Source organism: Leptidea sinapis, chromosome 41 (genome assembly GCF_905404315.1).
Source record: "Leptidea sinapis chromosome 41, ilLepSina1.1, whole genome shotgun sequence".
NCBI lineage: Eukaryota > Metazoa > Arthropoda > Insecta > Lepidoptera > Pieridae > Leptidea > Leptidea sinapis.
In genome coordinates this window covers 1,837,183-1,862,241 of record NC_066305.1, presented here as the reverse complement: position 1 = coordinate 1,862,241, position 25,059 = coordinate 1,837,183, and the positions used below count along the sequence as shown (strand labels likewise).

Here is a 25,059-nt window from a genome sequence, read left to right as displayed (position 1 = left end):
AGATTTAAAATCCGTAAAAGATAGAATATATGAAAATATGTATATGAAATAATATTATTTGTACGCCATTAAATTTACCAGTGGATGGCTCCTTTGCACCGGATGCCGGTTAGATTATGGGTACCACAACGGCGCCTATTTCTACCGTGAAACAGAAGTGTAAGAATTACTGTGTTTCGGTCTGAAGGACGCCGTAGCTAGTGAAATTACTGGGCAAATGAGACTTAATATCTTATGTCTCAAGGTGACGAGCGCAGTTGTAGTGCCGCTCAGAATTTTTGGGTTTTTCAACAATCCTGAACGGCACTGCATACAATGCAGTAGAGCGTATCAATTACCATCTGCTGAACGATCTGCTCGTCTCGTCCCTTATTTTCATTAAAACAAGCCACTATTGCGAAACCAATTCTTAAATAAATCATTTAAATATGTTCCTAATTAGCGGAGAATTTGAGTGACGTACACAAAACCAATGCCTTTTGGGATAAAAAAATGCTCCCATTTTTGGTATAGTCTAGTCTAGTTTTTCGGGTTAAATACTCTAAGAACTTACACTGTTTGACTACACAGTGACAGTACTTGCTTGTAGACCGTTCAAGCGTAAATTGTTTCAAATTGCCTAAATCCAGATTTATGCAAAAGTTAACTGAAATAAGACTTGTTTTAAATCTGTTGAGTGATAACACAATAACTGTGACGAATTTATGCGGTTTAGAGAGGCCAAAACGTGTAATATTATAAGGTATAAAATATCTTATTTGTTTTCATTGTACAATAATTTTGTTAGTTTAGGTTCTGTTACGTTTATCTTGAGAAATTTAGTGTTGGTAAGAAAAAGCACCTTAATTATAACGCGGGATACATAGATTAAGGATTGAGTCCGCTTCAACTAGATAACGCAGGCGTAGTGGCAAAATGCGGCAACTAATACTTCGCCCAACTAATACTCGAGCCAGTCTCGAATAATGTGTGACGTTGACGTGCCACATGTTCTGTTAAACTTTGCTAATAATTGAAACTAAAATTCCGCGTTGAGTAGTAAAACTTTGTAAAAATAATACTACAAAAAATAAGAAAGACACTGGGATCACATACCATCAGTATGTATTATGTATTTTATTAATTTCTATGTAAAAACGTATGTTACAAAATTTGAAAGATGCCATTGAGTGTCCAGATGCCACGCCCACAACCATCTAATAGTTGTCGCATTAAAACAGCTATTGATCTTAAGTAGTGCGGTATCTAGTTGGAGCGCAGCGGAGACCAATCCTTAATCTAACGCAGGATACTATCATTGGCATGTAAAGAACGGCAATATATTAACAGGTGGCATATATAGTAGGGGATTTAATATTCGCCCACCCGCAGTTAACGTTTTATTTAGGAATTCCTTTAGATTCAATTTTTCATTAGAATCCATTGGCGTTGGTTAATGACGCTTAACTATCTTGTTCAGCCATATGTCTGTGTGTGTATCAGCCACCAGTCATATACAAATATTTTTTATTGAAAAGTGTGGTCTTCATTTTGACTTTTTACAGACAAAATTATAATTTTTCAGTTACTAACCCAACATAAAATAATTTTGAATAATGTAAGAAAAATATTGCTATATTTTGACTTGAATTTTGAACGCTTTTCGCAGCTGCAGCGACAGTAGTAAAAGTTGCATGACAAATGTGCATTTATTCTGTGGAAGACGAGGATAAACGAGGACCACCCTTAACATTTAGGGGGATGAAAAATAGATGTTGTCCGATTCTCAAACCTACCCAATATGCATTCAAAATTTCATGAGAATCGGTCTCAAGCCGTTTCGAAGGAGTAACTACAAACACCGCGACATGAGAATTTTATATATTAGATGGACATTTTTATAGAACCGAATATGCATTTTTATTTGGTATGGTTCATACAAGTGTCTGCCATACGCTTATAATGTACCAAATGGTTAATGGAGCAGGAGGCAATAGGGGCGCTCGTATCCCAAAACTGGGAGACGCTTTTTGAGTGATCTACAATATAATTCAACACAAAGCAACCGTGTCGTGTCTACAAATGAAATATTAAAATAAAAAAAAAGACGGTGTGGCACTCGGGCACTGCTGGGGTAAAGCTATTGCATAGCATTTTTTATCAACTTATGCAATTATAATTATTAATTTTTTTTATTTATGCAGTGTTTTTTTTTTTTGATAACATTAATTTAAAAAAAAGCAAACGGGTAGTGAGTGAAATTTAACTTGCAAGATTACAGACAGACAACGGGACAGGTGAAACTTAAATAATAATGCTTGTCATAATAACAAAAATTAAAAAAACGTTCTTTTTAAAAATATAATTCAGCGATCATTTATTGACAGTCAATATTTACATCTATATCTACATATAAATAAAACTGGAGTGTCTGTTTGTAATATTGAAATAACAGTTTTTTACTTCATGTATATGAATATATATATCAAAATAACATTTATAAAATTTTTGTCTGTCTGTCTTTGTGTTCCGGCTAATCTCTGAAATGGCTGGACCTATTCTGACGGGACTTTTATTGGCTGATGTAATAAGGAGTAACTTAGGCTACGTTTATGTTTGAAAAAAAAAGGAATGTTGCAATGTCGAAGAAACGGTCTAACTCTAAAAATAATTTATACGGCAATACAATAGTTGCCGGGTCAGCTCTAGTATTACAATATAAATAACTAGCTGACCCGACAGACGGTTCTGTACATAATAAAAAAAAAAACTTGTGGGTGGATTATCGTAAAATTCTTAGCTGACCTCTACTCGACGAAAGGAGTATTCCTACCAAATTTTAAGTCTCTACGCCTTATGGTTCCAGAGATATCGTGATGAGTGACTATATACGTTGAAATCTCTTATATAAATAGATAGATAACAAAACTGCCTCAAGCATGAGAGAAAGGCTTGCACGAAACTCAACTTACTTTTTTTTAATTTGCGATTGTATCATTTATCACCTTTCAAAGCAGGACATCACTACTGGGTCGGCTGTCTAGACTACGATGAATCTCCGAACACGTTTTACCTTATACAAACGCGTAATTACCGCTACGATGTTACGAGGACGGCTTCGGGTCCTAACATGACGCAACAACTTGGGAAGTACGTACAGCAGACAGTTCGCTACAGTTAAAGGTCTGGTTGAAAGGATGAAACAATTCTATAATATAATTTCATAAGTGATACCTGACTTATGGGATTAGGAATACAAATTTTATTTATAGTTCACAAATAAAATTTGATAAACAAAATTTTATGAACGGTGCGGGATTCGAACCCACGACCTCTGGCGTTTCGGTGCCGGTGCTCTAACTGAGCAAACCGTTCGAGTACCGCCTCGTTATAAAATTCTGTTTGCTTTTTGTTCAACTCTCAGGTTGTGGCTTCATCTACAGGACCTATTTTACAGTTGATAACCAGCTCAACCCCAATATTTGCATATTAGGAAATTAACTAGGATTTTTACTATATTTACTAGCTTTAACACGCGACTTCGTGCGCGTCCAATACTTACTTTGGACAGTTTTTTTTATTTTTTAATATCTTAATAACCTTGTAAAAATACACAAAAAACTTCTGTGGTGAATACATTTTTATAAGCTACCAACTATAGAACATACATCCCCCTTTTCCCCCCACACAGGTCTAAATTTAAAAAACGCTTCAAATATTTATTTATTTCTTATCAAGTGCCTAAATACAAATTTTCTTGGTGTTATCTTCGATAATGACGAACTTTCATACAAACTTCCACCCCGTATTTCAACCCCGCCAAGTCTTAATTCGTGATAAAAGGTAGCCAATGTCCTTTCTCAAGCTCTTGTCTATCTCTGTATTAAATTTTATCAAAATCGGTTCAGTAGTTTAGGCGTTAAGCGTAACAAACAAACTAACATTCACATTTATAATATTAGTAGGGATATATTATAAGCAGACGCCAGTGACTCTTTCCGTGTATCTAACATCTCCTATCGTTTACTTCTCCATTGAATGGGTAAGTCGGGGGTTTTAATTTTACTGCACGTAAAGCCTTATTCATTATCCATACTAAAAGGAGTAGCAGGTATAATCGTATCATCAGCCAGTGCTCACAAAATCAGTAAACAGTAATGTTTTTACTTCCTGGAATGTTTTTCAATGGTAATCACCATGTATCATATATCTTGTGATTCATGCATTTAATTCGCCCCCGTATATCGTTTTATCTCATCTTTCCAACTCTTAAGCGCTTCTCACTGGCTTGCACCAGGAATCGTCTCTCGCGTGACCAGCCCATTGCCAAGTAAGATTTGCACTATCCACAGAGTTTGGCGAGTCAACATGTTCTGAGGATGCCTCGTTAGAGGCGAAATACGTGTCGAATTGTTCAAAAACAAATATTGGCGGAGTTAACACTAAAGAAACCTAAAACATTTGGATAAAAATTCATATGATAATAATATCCAGCTGATATTTTGACATAACAAACAGAGACTCCAGTGTTATTGATATGTACCTACAGATCATAGACAAAAACAAAAGAACGAGACCGTAGTTAAGGGATTTTTTTTTCTAAGATATACTTAATAATATTCAAGAAAAAAATTCTAAAATATAATTAGTCTATTATGCTCACATCACAAAATCTAACTTTTAAAAAGAGTTACTATGTTAATGAATTAAAAATTGTTATCATAAAACTTAGAGTTCCGTAGCAGCTAGTAACATAATATATATATAAAGGAAAATTATATTAAATTATTTAAATGGAAAAGGCAAAAAAGAAGTGTTTCTCGCGCAACCTATTCAGTTTAGACAAAAATCATGTTAGAAACTACAATATCATTTATGAAGACCTATACATAGATGCCAGCCCCCACACATGGGTTTGATGAAAAAAAAATTTGAGTTTATAACTTTTTTTTTCTATTTTTGTGTGAAAATGTTAATGCGGTTCACAGAATACATCTGCTTAGCAAGTTTCAACAGTAATAGTTCTTATAGTTTTGGAAAAAAGTTGCTGTGACATACACGGACAGACACACAGACATGACAAATCTATAACGTAGCCAAATGGCAAAAAACGGAACCCTAAAAATTGATTTACAAGTGCATTTATATCACTAAAAATGAATTAATTTGATATTACAATCACTTACATTATATTTGTATGTATAATTTACTACAAAACGTCTCGTACTCACGGACGAGTAAAAAAAGGACTCTGTGTCACCTTACATAACATTGAGGCACCAAAAGAAGCCGGTGAACGTGTAAATACATAGCCCCACGCATACACTTACACTAATACAAGCCGATCGGCCGCCAGAGATTTGCCATCGTCTGTGACAGATCAGTTTTCGTCGCAATAAAATATTTTAAAAATGCCTTCGTACGTTGTGAAAAAGTGTAAAAACAATACTATGAAAGTATTTGTGGGTATATGATTAATTAAGGGAGAAAATTTTTTATAACTGGTATACCACTTAGCCGCACACACACACTAGCATAAAGGTGCTTCATTTGCTAATATCACGGCGCGGAGTCCTTATTTTTTTACTAGTCCGTGCTTGTACAACAATTAATAAAATATGTAATAACAAAATGAATAAGAAACGTGACCGCAGCCTCCGTCTGACGTAGCTATTAATATTTTCCTCATACATAAACTACACGTACATCTCATAGGTTCCCTTGGAATGTTTTTGTACTCGGAAACAAGTTTGCCTTCACTTGCCCACACGACCATAAAAACTTATGATTCATTTATTTGGACTTTTTTGTGACCCGACAATGAATATGTATAATAGTACCATTGATGTGTTTAAATTCATCGACTAAATACCTTAGGAAATAAAAAGAATAAGTTATAATCCGAAAGTTCATTATTATTTGAAATAAAATATATATATAGGTATATGAACGGCACTATTGAATGTTGATTTTTTAATTGTGTGCCATAACGTTACTTAGGATCTATTTCACCAACGGTGTCATTATATGAGAATAATTATTCCAGGTGTAAATTATTCGCTGCATTTACTCTCAGAATAACTTTCAGTAGGTACGTTTCACCACTTTAATTATTAAGTTACTCCGAGTATAAATATCCTTTAATAAGTCTAAGTCTAGTCTCTAATAATAAGATAGTCCTTGTCTTTTTGTCACTACAGTATAGCATAACAGGACATTTTTAATTTAGTCGTCACTTTGAACGTGTGTCAAAAACTGTTTTTAGGGTTCGTCGTTTGTAGGATTCGTCAGGTCTGTCTGTCTGTCTGTCCGTCCGTATGTCACAGCCTCGTTTTTCATTTTCATGTTAAAGCTAAAAAAATAAAAAAATAACGTACCGACGAATTGAGAACCTAATCCTTTTTTGAAGTCGGTTAAAAATAAAAAATATAAATAGAGAAAACATTTAATCATAATCTAATTAATTATTCATAATCTAATAAAAAAATAATTTAATCATAATTTACTTGCCCCTTCATGGGCGATTCCGACTCGCACTTGGCCGGTTTTTTTTCGGTAATGGGTCACCACAATCGCACAAAACTTGAAATAGGTACGTATCATCCACGTTTAGACCAGAGTCTGCGTGTCCGATTGCTCAAAGTATACTTATGTAAGTTGCATCAGTTATCATAATACTGTTCAAGCTTCCGCAATAATTATCAAGTGATATACCTAGTACCCTACATATATGTTACTATAATACTAAACAGAATATAATCTTCAAATAACCTCTGCATCCAGTATTGATAAAACATCAATATGGCAATCAGTTTTGGGTCACTACGGAATTATAAAACATGATTAGATATTCCGAAAGCGGTGTCGGTAAGTTTGACCCAGATCTTATAAACATTCACGTTTCGAACCGACGACGTTGGCCTACGCAGCGGGCTGATAAAATAAAATAATATTATTATCGATACGTCACTGGATGAAAACGTCAAAATTGTATTTTAAACGAAGGAAGACAAGCGGCAGAATGATAAAATCGCGGATTAGAATACACTTTATTACTCCTATGATACTTTTTTATGAAAATACGACGAGACGAGACAAACAGGACGTTCAGCTGATGGTAATTGATACTCCCTGCCCATTAAAATGCTGTGCTATTCAGGATGCTTGAAAAGCCTCAAAAATTCTGAGCGGCACTACATTTGCGCTCGGCACCTTGAGACATGAGATGTTAAGTCTCATTTGCCCAGTAATTTCACTAGCTACGGCGCCCTTCAGATCGAAACACGATAATGTTTACACATTACTGTTTCATGACAGAAATAGGCATTTTGCATTTGGCATTAGGCAATAGAAATTTAGAAAAAATTTGAAAATAAAAAATGCTAAACAGCTATTTCCGATATTGTTATAGAAGTAATAGTAAGTAGTAGTAATAAACACTGTCAAAGTTTCAGCTTTATAACTATTACGATTTATATGATACCCACAACCCCCTGACTGACAGACGAACAGACGGACAAACAGCAGTGCCCTAAAAAGAAACTGAAATAGCAACTTGCTTTGCGAACGAGGGAGAGAACACCCGAAAACCTCTGATAGTTATATCGTATGCGAAAGTATTTAAAAAGACTCGGAGACTTGGGGAAACAATAAAAAATAAAAAAACCGAAACCTATAGATATATATAAAAGTAATGAACGATATATTACATATGATACATGGCGTACAGTTCAATGTACTTTCAAGGGAACAAGGAAGTTGGAAGACGAAGTCTAAATATTATAAATATTCATCTGACATATAGGTAGTATCGTGTATCATATATTAAGTATTTAAATAAACATATAATCAAGCCGCATATCGCGTAACCGACATGTAATTTCAACAGTCGGTCGGAGCAAAAAGTTGTCTAACTCAAGCAAATAAAAAGCAAGGTCTGAGGCTCTGGTACTCTTTAAACATCTTTATGTCTTATTTCGTTATAATTATGACGAATACTATTATCTACTTAGAGAAATGTATCATGTTGTAGGGTATAGCTACCTATATACCCATACCAGGGGCGTGCATACCATTTACGGCCGTTTTCAATATATATAGATAGGTATCTATCCTTAGTTTAACTTATTAGAGGTAGACAAATCTATCCTTTTACGCTTACTTACATTTCAATTATCTATCGACATAAAGCATTGGACTATAACTATATTGGACATAACATATACATATATAGATAAGATCTTATCATTAAACGGTGACATCAATGTTTCCGTAACTTGAGATATGTTATTGAAAACGGCCGGTAGGCAATTAAACAGTGCCTACCTCGTTAAGAACCTAAATAAATTTAGAACTAGTGTTAAAGTTGGTTTAGGATATAGCTATCTGTTATTCTATAACCAAAGAATACCCACCAATTAAGTTTTGTGCCTACCTTGCTAAAAAACCCGGTGCATGCCCCTACGGTACATCTAACTTTTCGAATATAAACTGCCATTTTATACATAAATTTCATGTTCTCGTTTTGTGAATCTTTCCAAATGCGGTTGTGAAGAAACTGCCACTGACGTCATAGGTTTTTTGGGTTAAAATTGAATTTCCAACGAGGTCAATACTGGAGTCGTAGTAAGTCGGCCCATCGATCCGGTTTTGTGTTTGTGTTATGTTAATTTAGTACATTCCGAATGAGAATAAAATTTTATTTTATTTTTTAACGTATATACATTCAATTCCACAATATTTATTGAACTTAGTGGAATCACTATTGATTTATTTACTGTTAATTATGCAACAATAGCTGTGTGTTTCTCAGCATTGAAACTGATAAATTAATTACGACAGGGCAATGAACCATTGGAGCCTATGTTTGTTATATCCCCAGTATCAGATATGATTGAGTGGCAAATTGTTGCAATTGGCGGGGTTAATGATCTATCCCCACGTGAGGCCCATACTCCGCCGATGACGGCGGACATAAAAATAACTATATCAACCAAACCTGATATGAAACGAGACTGCTTCAAGGCAGAATACATTGCGTAGGCTTCAGTAATCGTAGTGCGATGGGGTTCCTCGTGGGTCGAACGCTGACGAAACCGCACAGCGCTTTGTGCAACTCGTTGTGAAATATTGACGTGGAGCGAACTCTGGACGCCTCGCCATGGCCGTGCAACAAGTATTGTTTTGTCTCAAACCACTACACTGATAACTGCGATTATGACTCATACTGTTTAAATGATAAGGATTCAAATCAGTTGCTGTTAATACACCAGCCCTGTTGCTTCTTAAATATGATTTATATGATCTGCCTACGCACGAGCGCTGAATACTACGAAATATTGTTACAATCTCTTGTTTACCATAGAAGTCTAAACATTCGTGTTTAGTGTTAGCTTATTAACATTTATACTTACTAATTACTTTGTCGATTCTACTAAGGCACGGCATAATTTTTTAAGCGACTTCAAAAAAGGAGGTTCTCAATTCGACGTATTTTTTTATGTTTGTTACCTCAAAGCTTTCGACTGGGTGAACCAATTTATCATTATTATTTTATTTATTCTGTGGTCCCACTTTTTGTTAATATCGCTATTCTGTTACAGTTGTTTAAAGGGATTATTAAGGCGCACTGAGTACTTTATTTTGTAGGCATTGAATGGATACTGAGTCGTCACGCTCGGTATTCAACACTCTTTAAGGTCAAGTCAGCTCTATTCGACTAAGGGGTCTCCCTTCCTTTTTTTTGATCTTCAGCACATACCGTATTTATTTTCAAGACTGGCTCGGTTATTAGTCAAATATATGCATTCATACATAGTTTCATTCATTCATACATAGAAATGTATTTGATCATAAGGTATTAATTACTTGTTGTAGTATCAATATTGCAGAGCGAAAGCAGGATTCTTGCAGCTGCACTGCAGTGGCAGCGCAGGTATAATGTTATTGCAGAGCAGTGAACTTTAACAGAATACGTCAATTGGCACTGCCCTCCTACTATACATCGACTCCAATGACAAGTGTACACGTGCAGTTCTAGTTATTTAACTGAATTGTTCTGCTGTTAAATGTTATAATAACAAATTTGGACCATTTTAACTAAACCCACTACTAGGTATAAGACCTACTTTTTTTTAATGAAAATAACGGTCGAGACGAGCAGGACGTTCAGCTGATGGTAATTCATACGCCCTGCACATTACAATGTAGTGCCGCTCAGGATTCTTGAAATACCCAAAATTACTAAGCGGCACTACAACTGCGCCCGCCACCTTGAGACGTAAGATGTCAAGTCTCATTTGCCCAGTAATTTCACTAGCTACGGCGCCCTTCGGACCTTATAACATAGAAAAGCGTACACATTACTGCTTCATGGCAGAAATAGGCGCCGTTGTGATACCCATAACCTAGCCGACATCCTGTGCAAAGGTTTGGGACCACTGGTAAACTACCCTACACTACCTGGTTCCCTACCCTACTTATACATTCGCATGCATGAAATTCATTTAACTGATATATGTGGGAGCGGGGTACTTAATGCTCATTGTTCAGATAATGATCACAAATTAACGTTATTGGCCAGTTAATAATGTCATAATGATATAAGATCTGTGGTCCTAGTGTGGTAACTGAAAGCGTTCGTCACTATGTAGTCGCCTTTGTGTTATAAGTCCGATGCAATCAAAAAATCATTCATAAGAAAAACTTTAACTTAAATCAGTTTTACTATCGTAACATCTGAAATGGAATTAGTAGAAAGAGTTCTTCATACTGTTGCTTTGCTGGGAAGGATAATTAATTGTGTTTAAACAGGAGTTATAGCTCCCATAGTTTGATTCCACTAGCGTAAATGACATAAGAGGAGCGACAGTGATGAGCGGTATGAACAAAAACAAATATTTTTTACTTAATTCCTAGTTCCTACACGCTTTTCTAAAGTGCTGGAAGAAAACTTGATCTTTCGTAAGCGAAAATAATTATATTATAGAATATTGTTACATACCAAGTAACATTTTAATCTGCTATTCATAACTGAATGTTCTTCACAAATTCAAATTTCACACCTTCAAGCTTGCGATTTTATTTATCAAGGTATTTGTTCGTTTATCTTTTATCTGCTTACTTAATTAAATATAAAAGTCTCATTTTTTGTTGCCGGGGTCATACTTTAAAACAAAAGTATGGTTTCAATGGAGTATTTATTTCTTAACATAAATTATCAGATAAATAATAAAAACATAACTGATAGTACCATGGTGCAGATATAGATTGAGGCTTTGCAACGATTCTTGAGTGGTCTCATTGAATGTGCAAAATCATGGTCTCACCGGCGGCGGCCATCTTGGTGAGGTGCGAGGGGCGACATGTGTAGATATTATGCAGCGTAAAATCAGTTACCTACATTTTTAACAGTAATTATTATAATTGGCTCTTTCAAGCTCTTTTCCGCTAACTCCATACATTTATACCGTTAAAGAATTGTCCTGTCCCATGATTTACGCTATCACATTTCATTCGATACATGATAGCTTTAAGGGTAAATGTATGCACTTTATAATAAAGTCCCAGCCACTGTTCAGGCATTATCTTTAAATAAATTTAAATGTTTTATTAAAAAATGGCTCTGTCGTAAGTCCTAATACTCCACAGCTAAATACTTAAGTGCTCGGACAGCCTGGGACTAGATTATGAATATTTTATAACAATAGCAATGACTGTACAATATTGCATATTTTATTAAAAAGAGCGCAAAGAATGCTGGAAGAGTTTCTTACGCCGCTTCTACTCTCTCAGAGCGCCATTTGTTTCCGAAGTGGTAGTAGTATCTAGTATATTAGAAATGACATCAAAAATTCTAAAGGAATCAATTTTGAGAAAATGAATGTCTTTTACCAAATAAGCCAACGTTACAATTATTTTAACCTTTATCCTTCAAGAGTAACACGAAATCGAATAGCTACGTAATGTTTATTAGCTCGAACTGATATCACTGGAAAACATGACGCGTTATAATGTGCTGAGTATTCTCCGACTGATTCTAAGAAGCTGACTAACGATACACACGAGACGTAGAATATTTAGTTTATTAGTTTTGGCATGTGAACGGGTTTTGATAAGATAATAACATCGGCAGTTGGCACGTATTGAAAGGATATTATCATAGCCACTGGGGGCATATCTTATTATAATTACGACGAGGAAGAGAAATTAGCGCAAGGGTCACCTGAGTTTAAGTGATTACCTTCGTAAATTTCCTCCTGATATCAATTCTCCCATATTTGTATGACCAGAGGAAACGAGAAAATAAGAGCGTTGCCGGCCTTTTAGAAAAGTGTTCCGTATTATCATCATCAGAGCCAGGGTATTGCAGATGTGGGATTTGTGGGAGGCTCCTTTGCACAGGATGCCGGCTAGATCATGGGTACCACAATGGCGCCTATTTCTGCCGTGAAGCAGTAATGTGTAAACTTTACTGTGTTTCCATCTGAAGGGCGCCGTAGCTAGTGAAATTACTGGGCAAATGAGACTAAACATCTTATGTCTTAAGGAAACGAGCGCAATTGTAGTACCGCTCAGAATTTTTGGGCTTTTCAAGAATCCTCAGCGGCACTGCATTGTAATGGGCTGGGCGTATCAATTACCATCAGCTGAACGTCCTGCTCGTCTCGTCCCTTATTTTCATAAAAACAAAATTATATGTCCATGTGCTACGCCATTTAATTAACATAATGCAATCCGGTTGCGAGAATCCCATTTACTGTGTGTTCTATACACCTAGGTATTCCCCAGAACGTTATTCCTCGAGAGCACGCGAGAGCAGTCACACACTCATTTATTATATGTAGCGATATTAACATTAGCATAGCAAACGACAGACTAAAGACAAGTATAGCGCTATATCACATTGCATTAATAATTAACTGTGGCTGTGATGTCACCGAGACTTGCTAAGACTCTCTGTAAGAGACATATTTTTAGTTATTACTAGCTGACCCGGCAGACTTCGTACTGCCTCAATCGATAAAAAAAAGACCTAAACTTTTGTATGACATAAACGTCAAATAAACAAAAGGAATCCTTCTTTTATTGAATCAATTATCATACAGTCTGTTAATCAATTTGAAGCTTTCTGATATGCACGAACTCGTTGCATTCTAAGCCTATCTATATACTTCATTGTCACTCACTAAAAATGCAATTCTGGCATAACAATGCGACTATTTTCTTAATCTGGCTCTCTCTGCTCATCATTACGGTTAGCACTTGAGTTAGCTCTATAAATAATCTGATAGATATTTAACAACTGCAGTTATGAGAAAGTTAGAAAGATATAAAATTTTTAATTAGTTACTCATTTTAATTTTAAACTATTCTTTCAATTTGATTTCTCAACGGGGGACACATCAAAGGAAAAACAAATTTGTTGTTTTTATTTCATTCTGATTATTTTCATATTTATTCATGCTTTCCCTGGACTGCCACAAATGATTCAAGACCAAAATTAGTCAAATCGGTAGAGCGGTTCTCGAATTTTAGCAAGACTAACGAACAGCATTTCATTATTTATTATATATTGTATATTTTATATATATCATAGGCCTACGAAACTAGTCCTCTTTACTCTTTTAAGTACTTTAAGTTTGAATGTTGTGCTATAGTTATTTTTTTGTTAATAGTCTCTTCTAGGTCGCCACCATTTTTATTGGATCTATAGCAAGACATGTCTTAGTGACGTCACACAACAAAAATGCTACGTCTGGGCAGACGTCACTCGAAGAGTGCTATGCAAAATATATGATAATATATGCCTTGCTATAACGCACAGGGCGTCCAACGACTTCACGAAAAGGACGGGAAGGTACTTTAAATATTGAAAATAGAACATTAGGCTGAAAAACTTTATTGTATTTATGAAAATATGTAAGGCTGCGTTCAAAGATATTTAATGATAACACGCCTTCGCTTTAGCATTCTTGTTTTTTTTTTATTGAAAAGGAGGATAAACGAGCGTACGTTCACCTAGTGTTAAGTGATCAAACACAAAAAAATCAAGAAATAATATAATAAAAGTATATAGATATAATACACGAAGCCACAATGAACTGAAATTATAGTATCCAGGTATTCAGCACTCAAGATTTCAACTTATCCAATCCATCTCGTCAATCTACCTCTTAAGGCGAGGGTACGAGCCGACGACCTTGAGGAATTGAGCCGAGCTAGGTTACCTCCCTCGTACAAGATCGCCATTGTTTTAATTCAGAATAAGAAGCATTTTTAATTTATTACAAACATTACAATTTTCTTTATAAAAATAACACAACTATATCATGTTAAATAGTATTGGTAAACAGTAAATAATTTTTCATACAATTTTTATCTAGATTGAATGATTAACATGGATCCAACTTTAAAAATATGTGGTACTTTAGTGAATTTTTTTCGCAATTTCTATTATAGATAGTTTTCTTCTCATATTCTGTAGATATATATTTATTTTTGTTGCCAGTATTCTTGGGACGTTCCACGTAATGATAGTTTTAATTTTATGTAGGTAGTCATATTGTAAATATAGTTATAAGATTGTTATTGATAGTTCTGTTTTGTTTGAATATATGCTATCATTATTTTTTGTAAAAATAAAAGCTTTATAGAAACCGTTAAGAAATGGTTTCAATAATGGGTTTGGCGTATTTCTTGGCGCCTTAACGTATTGAGTAGACTAAGTCTATGAAATTTAAAGCCTAATTTTCACCATCAATTCCTATCTGCGCTCACGTCCCGTGCCGATACCCATTCTACCAACCATCCAAAAACTTAAGTTTAAAATATTATACGATAAAAAAAAAATTTGACATCACATGCATAACTTTACTACACCAAGGTGTTACTGAATTCATTCGTCTCCAAACATAAGGCCAAGTTAACATTGATATAACATAATTTGTGATAAGATAACTGAGAAATCAACGCTCTTCACCATTTTACTACTCTTATCAACGCTATCGATGTAGGAACTAAGCTTTTGTGCTAAATGATTAAAATAATACATATTTCGTGTCCCTGATTCATGTGTGATTAAATGCTTTATATTCTTAGATAAGTAGTCATTTTATAACCGGAAATCATGTGAACTTTTACCACACATTAATTCAATATTATATTAATATGCGATTTGTACAAATTTAATTTGTTACCAAAATTTATGAACAATGCGGGACTGGAACCCGCGCCTATCGGGTTCCGTTCCGTCTGAGCGGTCTTAACAACTGAGCCAATCGTTCGACGCACTTGGACGCTTTTTTAGTTAATGATCGAGTTATATTAAGCCCGTATGTATACTCCGCCAAGAAGAAAGGATTTACAAGTGCGTGACTTGCCTATAATTAACTTCTTAATGAACTGAGTATAACAGAATGTATGCGTAATAAATCCAAGTTTCTCATCTAGTCTTCATGGTGCTACACATTCAGGATTGAGGGTAGATTAAAAAACAATTAACTGCGAGTCGACTCATAGCCTAAACACATGGCCGGGTTTGGTACGGCCGGATAACCGGACGCGGACGGTCCGGTAAGCGCCTAGGTTACTAATTAAGGCGACACTAAATGCCAGCGATCTTGAGCGATATGAGTTCACGGCTGCCGGCCCGCCATCTATGTAACAAAGCCAATATTTTCAAAATTATTGGGTGGAAAACAGTTTATATGCTTACAATCCTCGTTATACACTACTAATCTGAATAAATGAACCTACACAAAAAAGAACAAGCTATAAGAATAACTTTTCTGAGAGAAGTACCAAAAAAATGCGTCACGCCATGCCAAAAAACTTGTTTAACTTCAAAGAAAAGTGGTAGTTCAAAAAGGCTCGGCAGTGTTAACTATAACCAACAGCAAGCATAAGCAACCTACAAATAAGACTTAAGGATATATGTAACAGGATTAAGTAGTGTTCATAGCTCCAAATGCTATACTTTCACCACAAAACACCATGTTTGCGTGTTTTCTGCTTACTCTTCGCCTTAAGTCCAGCGCCTCTCACCAATTGTTCCGGAAGGTAATAATAATTTTGTGAGATGAGCAATGCAACATACCATCGAATATGTCCGCTACCAGACCGCGTCCGATGGTTCGGCCGTACCAAATCCGATCATTTGTTTAGGCTATTAAGGAGACCTCGCCTTGACGAGGTTACACTACTTTACCGTTTTTTTGCATGACAGGCATTTTGTTATTCGCTACCTTGTTTTATTTATTTATTTGTTGCTATCGTTGACTTGGAGTTAACGAGGTGTGCAGACGTCCGGACGAACAACGGAGTTTTAGTAATAAGGTTTCTGTTCGTTAGTTACATTTTGGGCACGGAATACTTTAAAGTAAACCCTTACTTATAAAAGATTTTGCAATTTTACGAGCTCCCAGTGCATGTTATGGGGCTCTATTATCTACCAAAGAAAAAAAAATAACAAAGAATTTTATGATCAAGTATCTAGAAATGAAAATCGAAATTTCACCACCGGACATTGTGTCAAAATTTCACGTCTGGCACTCTACAAACCTGGCACAAAAACGGAATGGAATCAATATAATTATGGTTTCTGTTTTTCCGAACCGACACGACTTAGGGACCTGCAAGAACAAAGCATATTGCCTTCACGGCCGGCAACGCATCTCTTGACCTCTGGTTTTTTTTAATGAAAATAAGGGACGAGACGAGCAGGACATTCAGCTGATTGTAATTGATACGCCCTGCCCATTGCATTGCACCCGCTCAAGATTCTAGAAAAACCCCAAATATTCTGAGCGGCACTACAATTGCGCTCGTTACCCTGAGACATAATGATGTTAAATCTCATTTGCCCAGTAATATCACTAGGCGGACGTTGCCATGGGTGGTTGCCTCACTACTCCCCATCACAAGTGAATCTTGCCCCTTCATATATTAAAAAGAATTACACATATATAGTATATACTTACCTAAAAAAATATAATTAATTTAATTCACTCAAAACAAGTTTAAGAATTACGTCGCCACATTTCTGTACATTGTTTCAACATAACATCTGCTTATTGCGTCTTACCGTCGATTTAAACACTCAATTTGATACAAACATCTCTAGGTAGATAAATTTTGGCAAAACAACACTTTAAAACGCCCGGGCGTAAGGGCGTTAGCCTTTCTGGCCGATGCACTCATTCCAAGATATACTTCATGAATACTCACCCAAGAAAACGATTCTTAAAAAGCATTTTATTGACTACCTTGTTTACATTTGGCAAAACTATAATATAATATTGTATGTGTTCATCTCCATCGTAGAATACACGTTGTTGATACACGTGAGTGATATAAGATATTATTGTAGTTAATAGTAACAGACAAACTAGTTTTCAGTATTAAAAAAAACACTTTTAAAGGATTAAAACGCGTGTAATTGTAACGGTTTTACATTAGATTTTTTGCGTAAAACTTACATTTTTATTTTAGTCAACCCGACGTTTCAAGACCTTTCCAGATCTCGTTTTCAGGGGGACTGCGGATGAAATGAGTCAAAGATAGTATTTGTCATAGTTGTCATTATGAAGTTTAGCGCCATTTATTTCCTCTGAGGTGGTATTTGCTGTACACACATGGTTTTTGGCAAAATTTACTGACGGTGTCCTCTTCTTTTTTAATAATAATAGATAATTTTAGACGATCTTCTCTCTTGTATTTTAAAATACAAAAATTGGGGCAAACATTTTAATGTAAAACCGTTACAATTACACGCGTTTTAATGCTTAAAGCAGTGTTTTATTTAAATGTCTAACACTCGCGTTAATCAAAGAAAATACTAAATAAAACATGTCAGGAAATTATGATGGAATTCCATTCATTTTATGTAACTATTTAATACCTCTGAGATGACGACGCAAGAATAATGGTAAAAATTAAACCTTGGATATTATTAAGATATTACATCCAAATTAATTTTAGAATACTTACATAACTTCATTAGAATGAGTTAAATTGTTAAATATTACTTTAGTAACTAAGAACTGAAAGATTAATTAAAAAGTGCGTTTTCTCTTGTATTTCGTACTCAAATATACGTTATAATAACTGAAGGCTTATAGAATATATACACACCACAGCTAAAACTTGCGCAATTAGTTATAGATTTTGCAAATACCCTCAAATATCGATGTAAACAAAACTGTGTGCGCGTCACTTTGTGGGTGCAGCCAGTGGGCTAAATATACTCAAACAACTTATAACCTGTTTAGGGTAATGCTGGGGTTGTCCTTGTCGGGACTTCAGGGTTGTCTGCAACAGCGCAAATCGATTGTTCTTGCACAACTATTAAAAACGTCTTTTAACAAAAAATATGGCTACAAGGGTATGTCTGGTGTGGATAATAATTGCTATACATACACTACTTTCGTGTTGTTAAGATAATAATTCGCTAGATAATGATTTATTGGTACCACAACGGCGCCTATTTCTGCCGTGAAGCAGTAATGTATAAACATTATTGTGTTTCGGTCTGAAGGACGCCGTAGCTAATGAAATTACTGGGCAAATGAAACTTAACGTCTTATATCTCAAGGTGACGAGCGCAATTGTAGTTCCACTAAGAATTTTTGGAGTTTTTCAAGAATCCTGAGCGGAACTGCATTGTAATGGGCAGGGCGTATCAATTGCCATCAGCTGAACATCCTGCTCGACTCGTCTCTTTTTTCATTAAAAAAAATAATCATTAAAACCACAACAAGTTAATAAGAGCTGAAATAATCTTTATTTTAATCTGTAGGTACTGTAAAAGCGTCAGTGGCGCAGTAGGTTGAACCGTTGACTCTCACCACGGTGTCCCCGGGTCGACCCTCGCCCGCCACGTGCCAATGTGTTATCGGCAACGATCTTGACTTACAAGAGAATATGGACCGCGGTGATAAAATACCATCATGTTGACCCGTATAATTTAATACTAGAGCATTAAATTATACTAAAAAATATAATAAAAAAATTTCGTGCGTACAAAGTACACATATATGTCATACGTAAAACCTGCGTTGTGCATGAACCTCTCTACTGCATATAAAGTCCTAGTACATGTTGCTAGGATGACACATGATTACAACCGGTATGAAAGACACATTGCTATCACCGCTACCATATTTATGTTCTCCTGGTGTCTAACTAGTAATACGTCGTGCGCATGACGTCAGAATATATCAAGATATATTCGCGTCATACAAAAGATAATCTCTTCTTCAACTATGATCGCCTGGTACCAAAACACTGCATTATGCTTCCTACATTATATTCTCCCACATTAAATATTATGAATTTTATGCCTGTCTCTTTTTATTGTCGCTTTTCGTTACATCGGATAATTTCACTCCAAAAACACTAAAAATATTCATAAGAGATACCATTTCGTCGTTCAACAAAAAAACCACAATTACACGCCTAATTAGTTCAAGCTCCCAACGTTTTAACACTAATAACGGTTCGAGAGTTTGTTGAAATTTCATCATAATTACGTCGTCGCTTGGCAGCTTACATAAGCTGGCTCCAGTAACGGCCCAGCCCATAATGAACCAACTTGAAGAACTAAGCGAAACACTTATTTATTCTATTGTGACCGAGCATGACGAAACACCTTGAAACTCGATACGAGGATGTTTTACCGCTACGGCGCTCCATTTACGAAGACACAAGCTGAATCACACATGAGTAAAAGTATAAAGCGTCCATCATTAGTCATATTCCTATAGAGTCAGCTGTTGTTATCATTGTATGAGCTTGGTCGCAACATACTCCTCTGAACATCTGCACACACACAGAGCGCGTTCGTTATCAGTTACGCTCCATACGTTCTGTCGCAGCCATATACATACAATAAACTGGCGTATAGACGACCATACAGGCCGATAATGCGTGACAAATTTTGATTTGTCAAAATGTGCGTTAGCTAATGGTTTAATTTTTTTTTAATGGAATAGGAGGACAAACGAGCGTACGGGTCACCTGGTGTTAAGTGATCACCGCCGCCCACATTCTCTTGCAACACCAGATGAATCACAAGAGCGTTGCCGGCCTTTAAGGAAGGTTTACGCGCTATTTTTGAGGGCACCCATGTCGTATCGTCCCGGAAACACCGCACAAGGAAGCTTATTCCACAACTTTGTAGTACGAGGAAGAGAGCTCCTTGAAAACCGCACTGTGGAGGACCGCCACACATCCAGATGGTGGGGATGATATCCTAACTTGTGGCGTGTCGTGCGAAGGTGGAATTCGGCGGCAGGAATCAGGTTAAACAGCTCTTCGGAACACTCCCCGTGATAAATGTGGTAGAAGATTAAAATTATTAATTATTAATATTCAAAATACTAATCTAATGTGCTATAATGCTGAGCGTGGCTTACTGTTTATGACTTGTCAATCAAAATATATTACAGTAACAATAGATTCACTTTCCATTTATCTCTCTGTATCTCCGTTAGAGATTTTCTTATCTCTCGCATGATTTATATATTGTTATGTGCTAATCTATTGCAAGTTTATGGTCGCGAATTACTCTTTTATGAACGCGAGCTGACCCGACAGACGTTGTTCTGTTCATAATAAAAAAAAAATCTTGTGGGTATTATCGTAAAATCCGTTCTTAGCTGACCTCTACTCGACGAAAGGAGTATTCCTACCAATTTCAAGTCTCTACGCCTTATGGTTCCAGAGATATCGTGATGAGTGACTATATACGTGAAAATCTCTTATACATAGGTATCATATTTATTATAATAATATTATTATATAATATTATAATAATTATATATAATATTATTTTTAATAATTTATTTGATTTTAAAAAGGTTCCGTACCAAGATGATAAAAGACAGAAAATAGATATTGATTGACACAGCTGTTATATAATATCTTGGGAAAGTTATTTATTTATTCTTTGTAAAATATGTTTTAAGTTAGTTTTAGTTATAATCTTTCTTTTTATTCCTATTTTTGTAACAATGTAATGTTTCATGTGTTTGTCAAATAAAATATATTATTACTAGCTGACCCGACAGACGTTGTTCTGTATATAATAAATAAAATAATGTTTTTATATGAATTTATCAATAATATATCATAACATCAAAAATTACTTCGTAAAATATGCACCCTGCTGTCGTAATGAAATTGTTTCACAGCAGAACTGTCAAACCGTGCGTCAATAAATTCTCGCATAGTAATTATGTATGGACACATCAAAGGAAAAACAAATTTGTTGTTTTTATTTAATTTTGCAGCATTTTCCTATTTATTCACCTATTAAACCTTCTCTGGACTTCGACAAATAATTCAAGACCAAACTTAGCCAAATCGGTCCAGCCGTTCTCGAGTTTTAGCGAGACTAACGAACAGCAATTCATTTTTATATATATAGATTATTCCGCCGTCTGTCCTTTCTGTCTGTCAGTGGGCTGTATATAATAGTTAGACAGCTGAAATCTTGACTGAGTGTGTAGAAATCACTCTAGCCATCTGATTGACAACTAAATTATGTAAGGACCCTTAATGATGAAAAATTTATACTTACCAGTTACCATAGACGAAGCTTTATGGGAAGCGATTATTCGTGATAGTAAACAAAAATACGATATATTAATTAATTTGTTCCAATAAAATTATAAATCACTTCATAGTTTTTCTTTCTTTGTTGTATAATCATTATCATCAATGAGTGAAATAAAGATCAATGAGAGAGAAAAAAACATACTGACGAATTTAGAACCTCCTCCTTTCTTGATGTCGGTTAATAAAAGAGTTATCTAAACAAGAATAACCTCAATCCGAGTTAGCAGTGTAAATATTCAGCCACATGCGAGCGAACAGCGGTTTGTTATGCAGTAGTGAAATCCAGTTAAGTGAAAGTCTCTATCATATGACGGTAGTACACTGTACACATAACAGCATGTTGTGCATTAATCATTCAACTCATTGAAATTCATAATATTTTTGTTTACTCTACACTTAATAAACTCATAATTGTTTGTTTATATTCAATGATGCGTAAATACTAAAGTGATGGATAAAGAAAACAACAGAATTAAAAAAAAAATATTACGTTTATTGCCCAGGTGCAATTCGAAGGCACATACAGTTCGGTACGCGCGCTCCGTCAACGTAATACCACATCAATGTTCAATGAGAATCATCAATAACACATTCAACAATCAATTGTATACAAACAAGTCGTCAATATCACTTAAAGCTAGGCGGCACTTATCAAGGGATCATACGGTTGCAGGATGGGTATTTGTTTCGAAGCGCGGCTCCTCTGTGCGCGCTCCTCGTGCACTTTGAGAAGCACCAGGTCCATGGCTGCGCGGGCGTCCTCGAGCGGCGAGTGGCCCGAGCTACTCTTTTGTACACTACGTCCGAGCAACTCTTGCGAGAGAGCCCGCAGAGATCTCCTCAAGGGGAAGCCTCTAGAGTGAGGATACAGAGCGCACGTGTCAACGACTGCGCTGTGCAACAATTTCAGAGATCTTAGATCGTTTTCCAATGCGTGTCCAATCAGTATCGTATCGTTTCCGACAAATCCTAGAATATCATTTTGTACGTCTCGTAGCGTCTTGGTCGCGCGCGCCAAGTCGCGCGGCCTGATGCCTGAGAATCTGGTGTTGTGGTCGACGACGGGAGAGCTAGGCTTCACTAGCGATCTGTAGACGAGTCGACCGTCGGCTGCTATCACTGCAATGCTGGCCAGTTCGAGACCTGCTGTCGTGTAGCACATTTCCGTGTCTATCGCGTAGACTCCCCCTCTAGGGGAGCGGGCCCGCACGTAGCCCTCGAGAGGTCCGTTCATCCCCGGCCGAGTGCCACTCCACACGTGAAACCGTGCCGTACTACAGCCTTTCGAGCCAAGGTGCGCGTCGCAGCACGTGTGTCGCGAATCACTGCTGATGCGACCCCAATGATAAACGCAACTTTCTTCAACTACATATTCACCTTCACGAGTCATTCGAAACATTTTATCACAACGCACACACAAGTGTTCCACTGCATCCGCTTCTTCGTCACTCTCAGATCGCGGGGTCGAACCCAGCGAGCCCCTTCCGCTGTCGCTCTGGGAGCCGCCGGGAACGAACTCGGGAGCGTTCACGTCGAAGGATGTAAACTGCGGCGGTCTGGGGCGCGGCGGGGGGTTCACATAGACGACGGCCTTGCACGAGTTGGGCTCTATCTCCAGCGGGTAGCCCAGGGCCCACATCCGCTTGGGAGACAGCAGATGCGGGCGCAAGGCCTCGACTAGTTGGTCGGTGGCGATGGGCGGCGGCGTCGTCGGCGGCGGCGACGGGGCCGTGGCGCGGCGTCGATCGCGCGTCCTGCGCCGCCGTGCTGCGGCGCCGGGAGACTCCCCCGGGGCGCCGCCCGCGGTGGGCTCTTGATAAAACCAATCGTGCCAGTGAGTACACAGATGCATGTTTCTTGGTGAGCCTGTATACACATAGAGTCGAGTGAGCGAGCGCGGAGCCGGACTGAGTAATCAGTAAATACGTGCAATCGCGCGCGCGGGCGCTATACTAATGGCGCGGTGGTGGGGCAGCCCACGCTTTATACGTATACGTCACGTAGCCGAGCAGCCGCCGGCGAGCCTGTACTCCGTAGGTAGAGCGCGTCGCGCGAACTAACGGGACAAGCCCATTGCCCATCGACCGGCCACTTCTAGTTTTTCTAAACAACAATAACTTCTTATGTTTACAACGCGTCCGGTTCCATTTAAAAGGGGATATAAAGACATAACTATTGTTGCAAATATTGTTGGATTTTAAGAACAGCTTGATTTGAATGTAATGTAAACAATACGAGGTCTACAAACAATATTTAAACTAATACGCTAAATACCCACGGCAGTTTTATGAAATTCATAATTTTGTATTTAATTTTAAAATAAAATAAAATGTTTAATTATAATAAAGCGTACCTAACGCCATGACCTAAAAACTTTAATATAATTTTGAGTAAAATTGAAGTCATTCAATTAATTTATTAGTATAATATCTACTGCGAAGTTTGTAAAATTTAATTACAAATATAATTATCACTAACTAGTTACAGTTCACGTTATCGCCTTGTCGATCAGTTTAAAAACTAGTTAGTTTATCGTTCATCTCATTAGCTAATATAATAATTGTATTCTAATGAGTTTAAAACAATAACACACATAAATTAAAATGGTCTTTACTTATGTCACCACTGCTCTAATTATCTATTTTGATTTGTTATTGTCACCGTTCTTAATATATATAAATTGTGTGACACGTTGTTTGTCCGCGATGGACTCCTAAACAAATGAACGGATTTTATAGGGATTACTTCTCAAAGTGCAGTTTGGTCCAACTTGAGAGATAGGATAGTTTTTATTTCGATTAATACCCATATTTTTTTAATTTTCAATATTTGTTTTGTATTGACTTATTTTCTATGAGAGAATTTAATGACGCACGGTTTGACAGTTCCGCTGTGAAACAATTTCATCATAACAACAGGGAGTATTTTTTACGAAATAATTCTTGATGTTTTGAAATATTATTGGCAAATTCCTATAAAACAGTATTTTTTCATTATCTACAGAACAACGTCTGTCCGGTCAGGTAGTATAATATTATAATCACCTTAACAGTGTAATAATCCTAAAGTTAAACTACACTTTGGTCTTAAAACTTAGATCGCAATACTCTCGAGTTTTGTTAATTACTAAAATGAACTTTGAATTTTACGTAATCGAGTTCATACAGTATCGAAGCCAAGCTTATAAATAACAGAGTACACTCGCGCGTAAGATAGCAATGTTGACACTTAGCACAGGGTTCGTGCGATAGTTGAGAAAGGACGGGCATTGATCTGGTCGTATCAGTGTTCGCGGCTTGCTTTCACTATTCCTGAATTTATGTTGATAGAGAAAGTACTCGCAGCATTACTGCGTAGTAGTCACAAGAACAAAGCATATGGAGGGTTTGCGTCACACTTTCACCGTGTACACGGGAACCGTTTCATAATATTTACGTCATCCATAGTCGAGAGTCAAGAGTC

General features: G+C 36.6%; 2 protein-coding genes across 9 annotated transcripts in view; one reads left to right on the top strand and one right to left on the bottom strand.

The window, feature by feature from the left end:
- LOC126976528 (transducin beta-like protein 2) overlaps positions 1-25,059 on the bottom strand; it is a 191,807-nt gene that overhangs the window by 102,364 nt on the left and 64,384 nt on the right. Inside the window, exon 3 of one of the 8 annotated variants that reach the window (XM_050824904.1) lies at positions 22,070-23,409. The exons of the other annotated variants lie outside the window; for them this stretch is intronic. Within the exon in view, the coding sequence (XP_050680861.1) occupies positions 22,235-23,409 (1,175 nt within the window). The 3' untranslated portion in view covers positions 22,070-22,234. Of the gene's footprint in view, positions 1-22,069; positions 23,410-25,059 lie in introns of those variants that run through there. 8 annotated transcript variants of the gene reach the window in all.
- Positions 1-25,059, top strand: part of LOC126976525 (tripartite motif-containing protein 2-like) — a 211,586-nt gene that overhangs the window by 154,129 nt on the left and 32,398 nt on the right. The gene's annotated exons all lie outside the window — the stretch shown is intronic.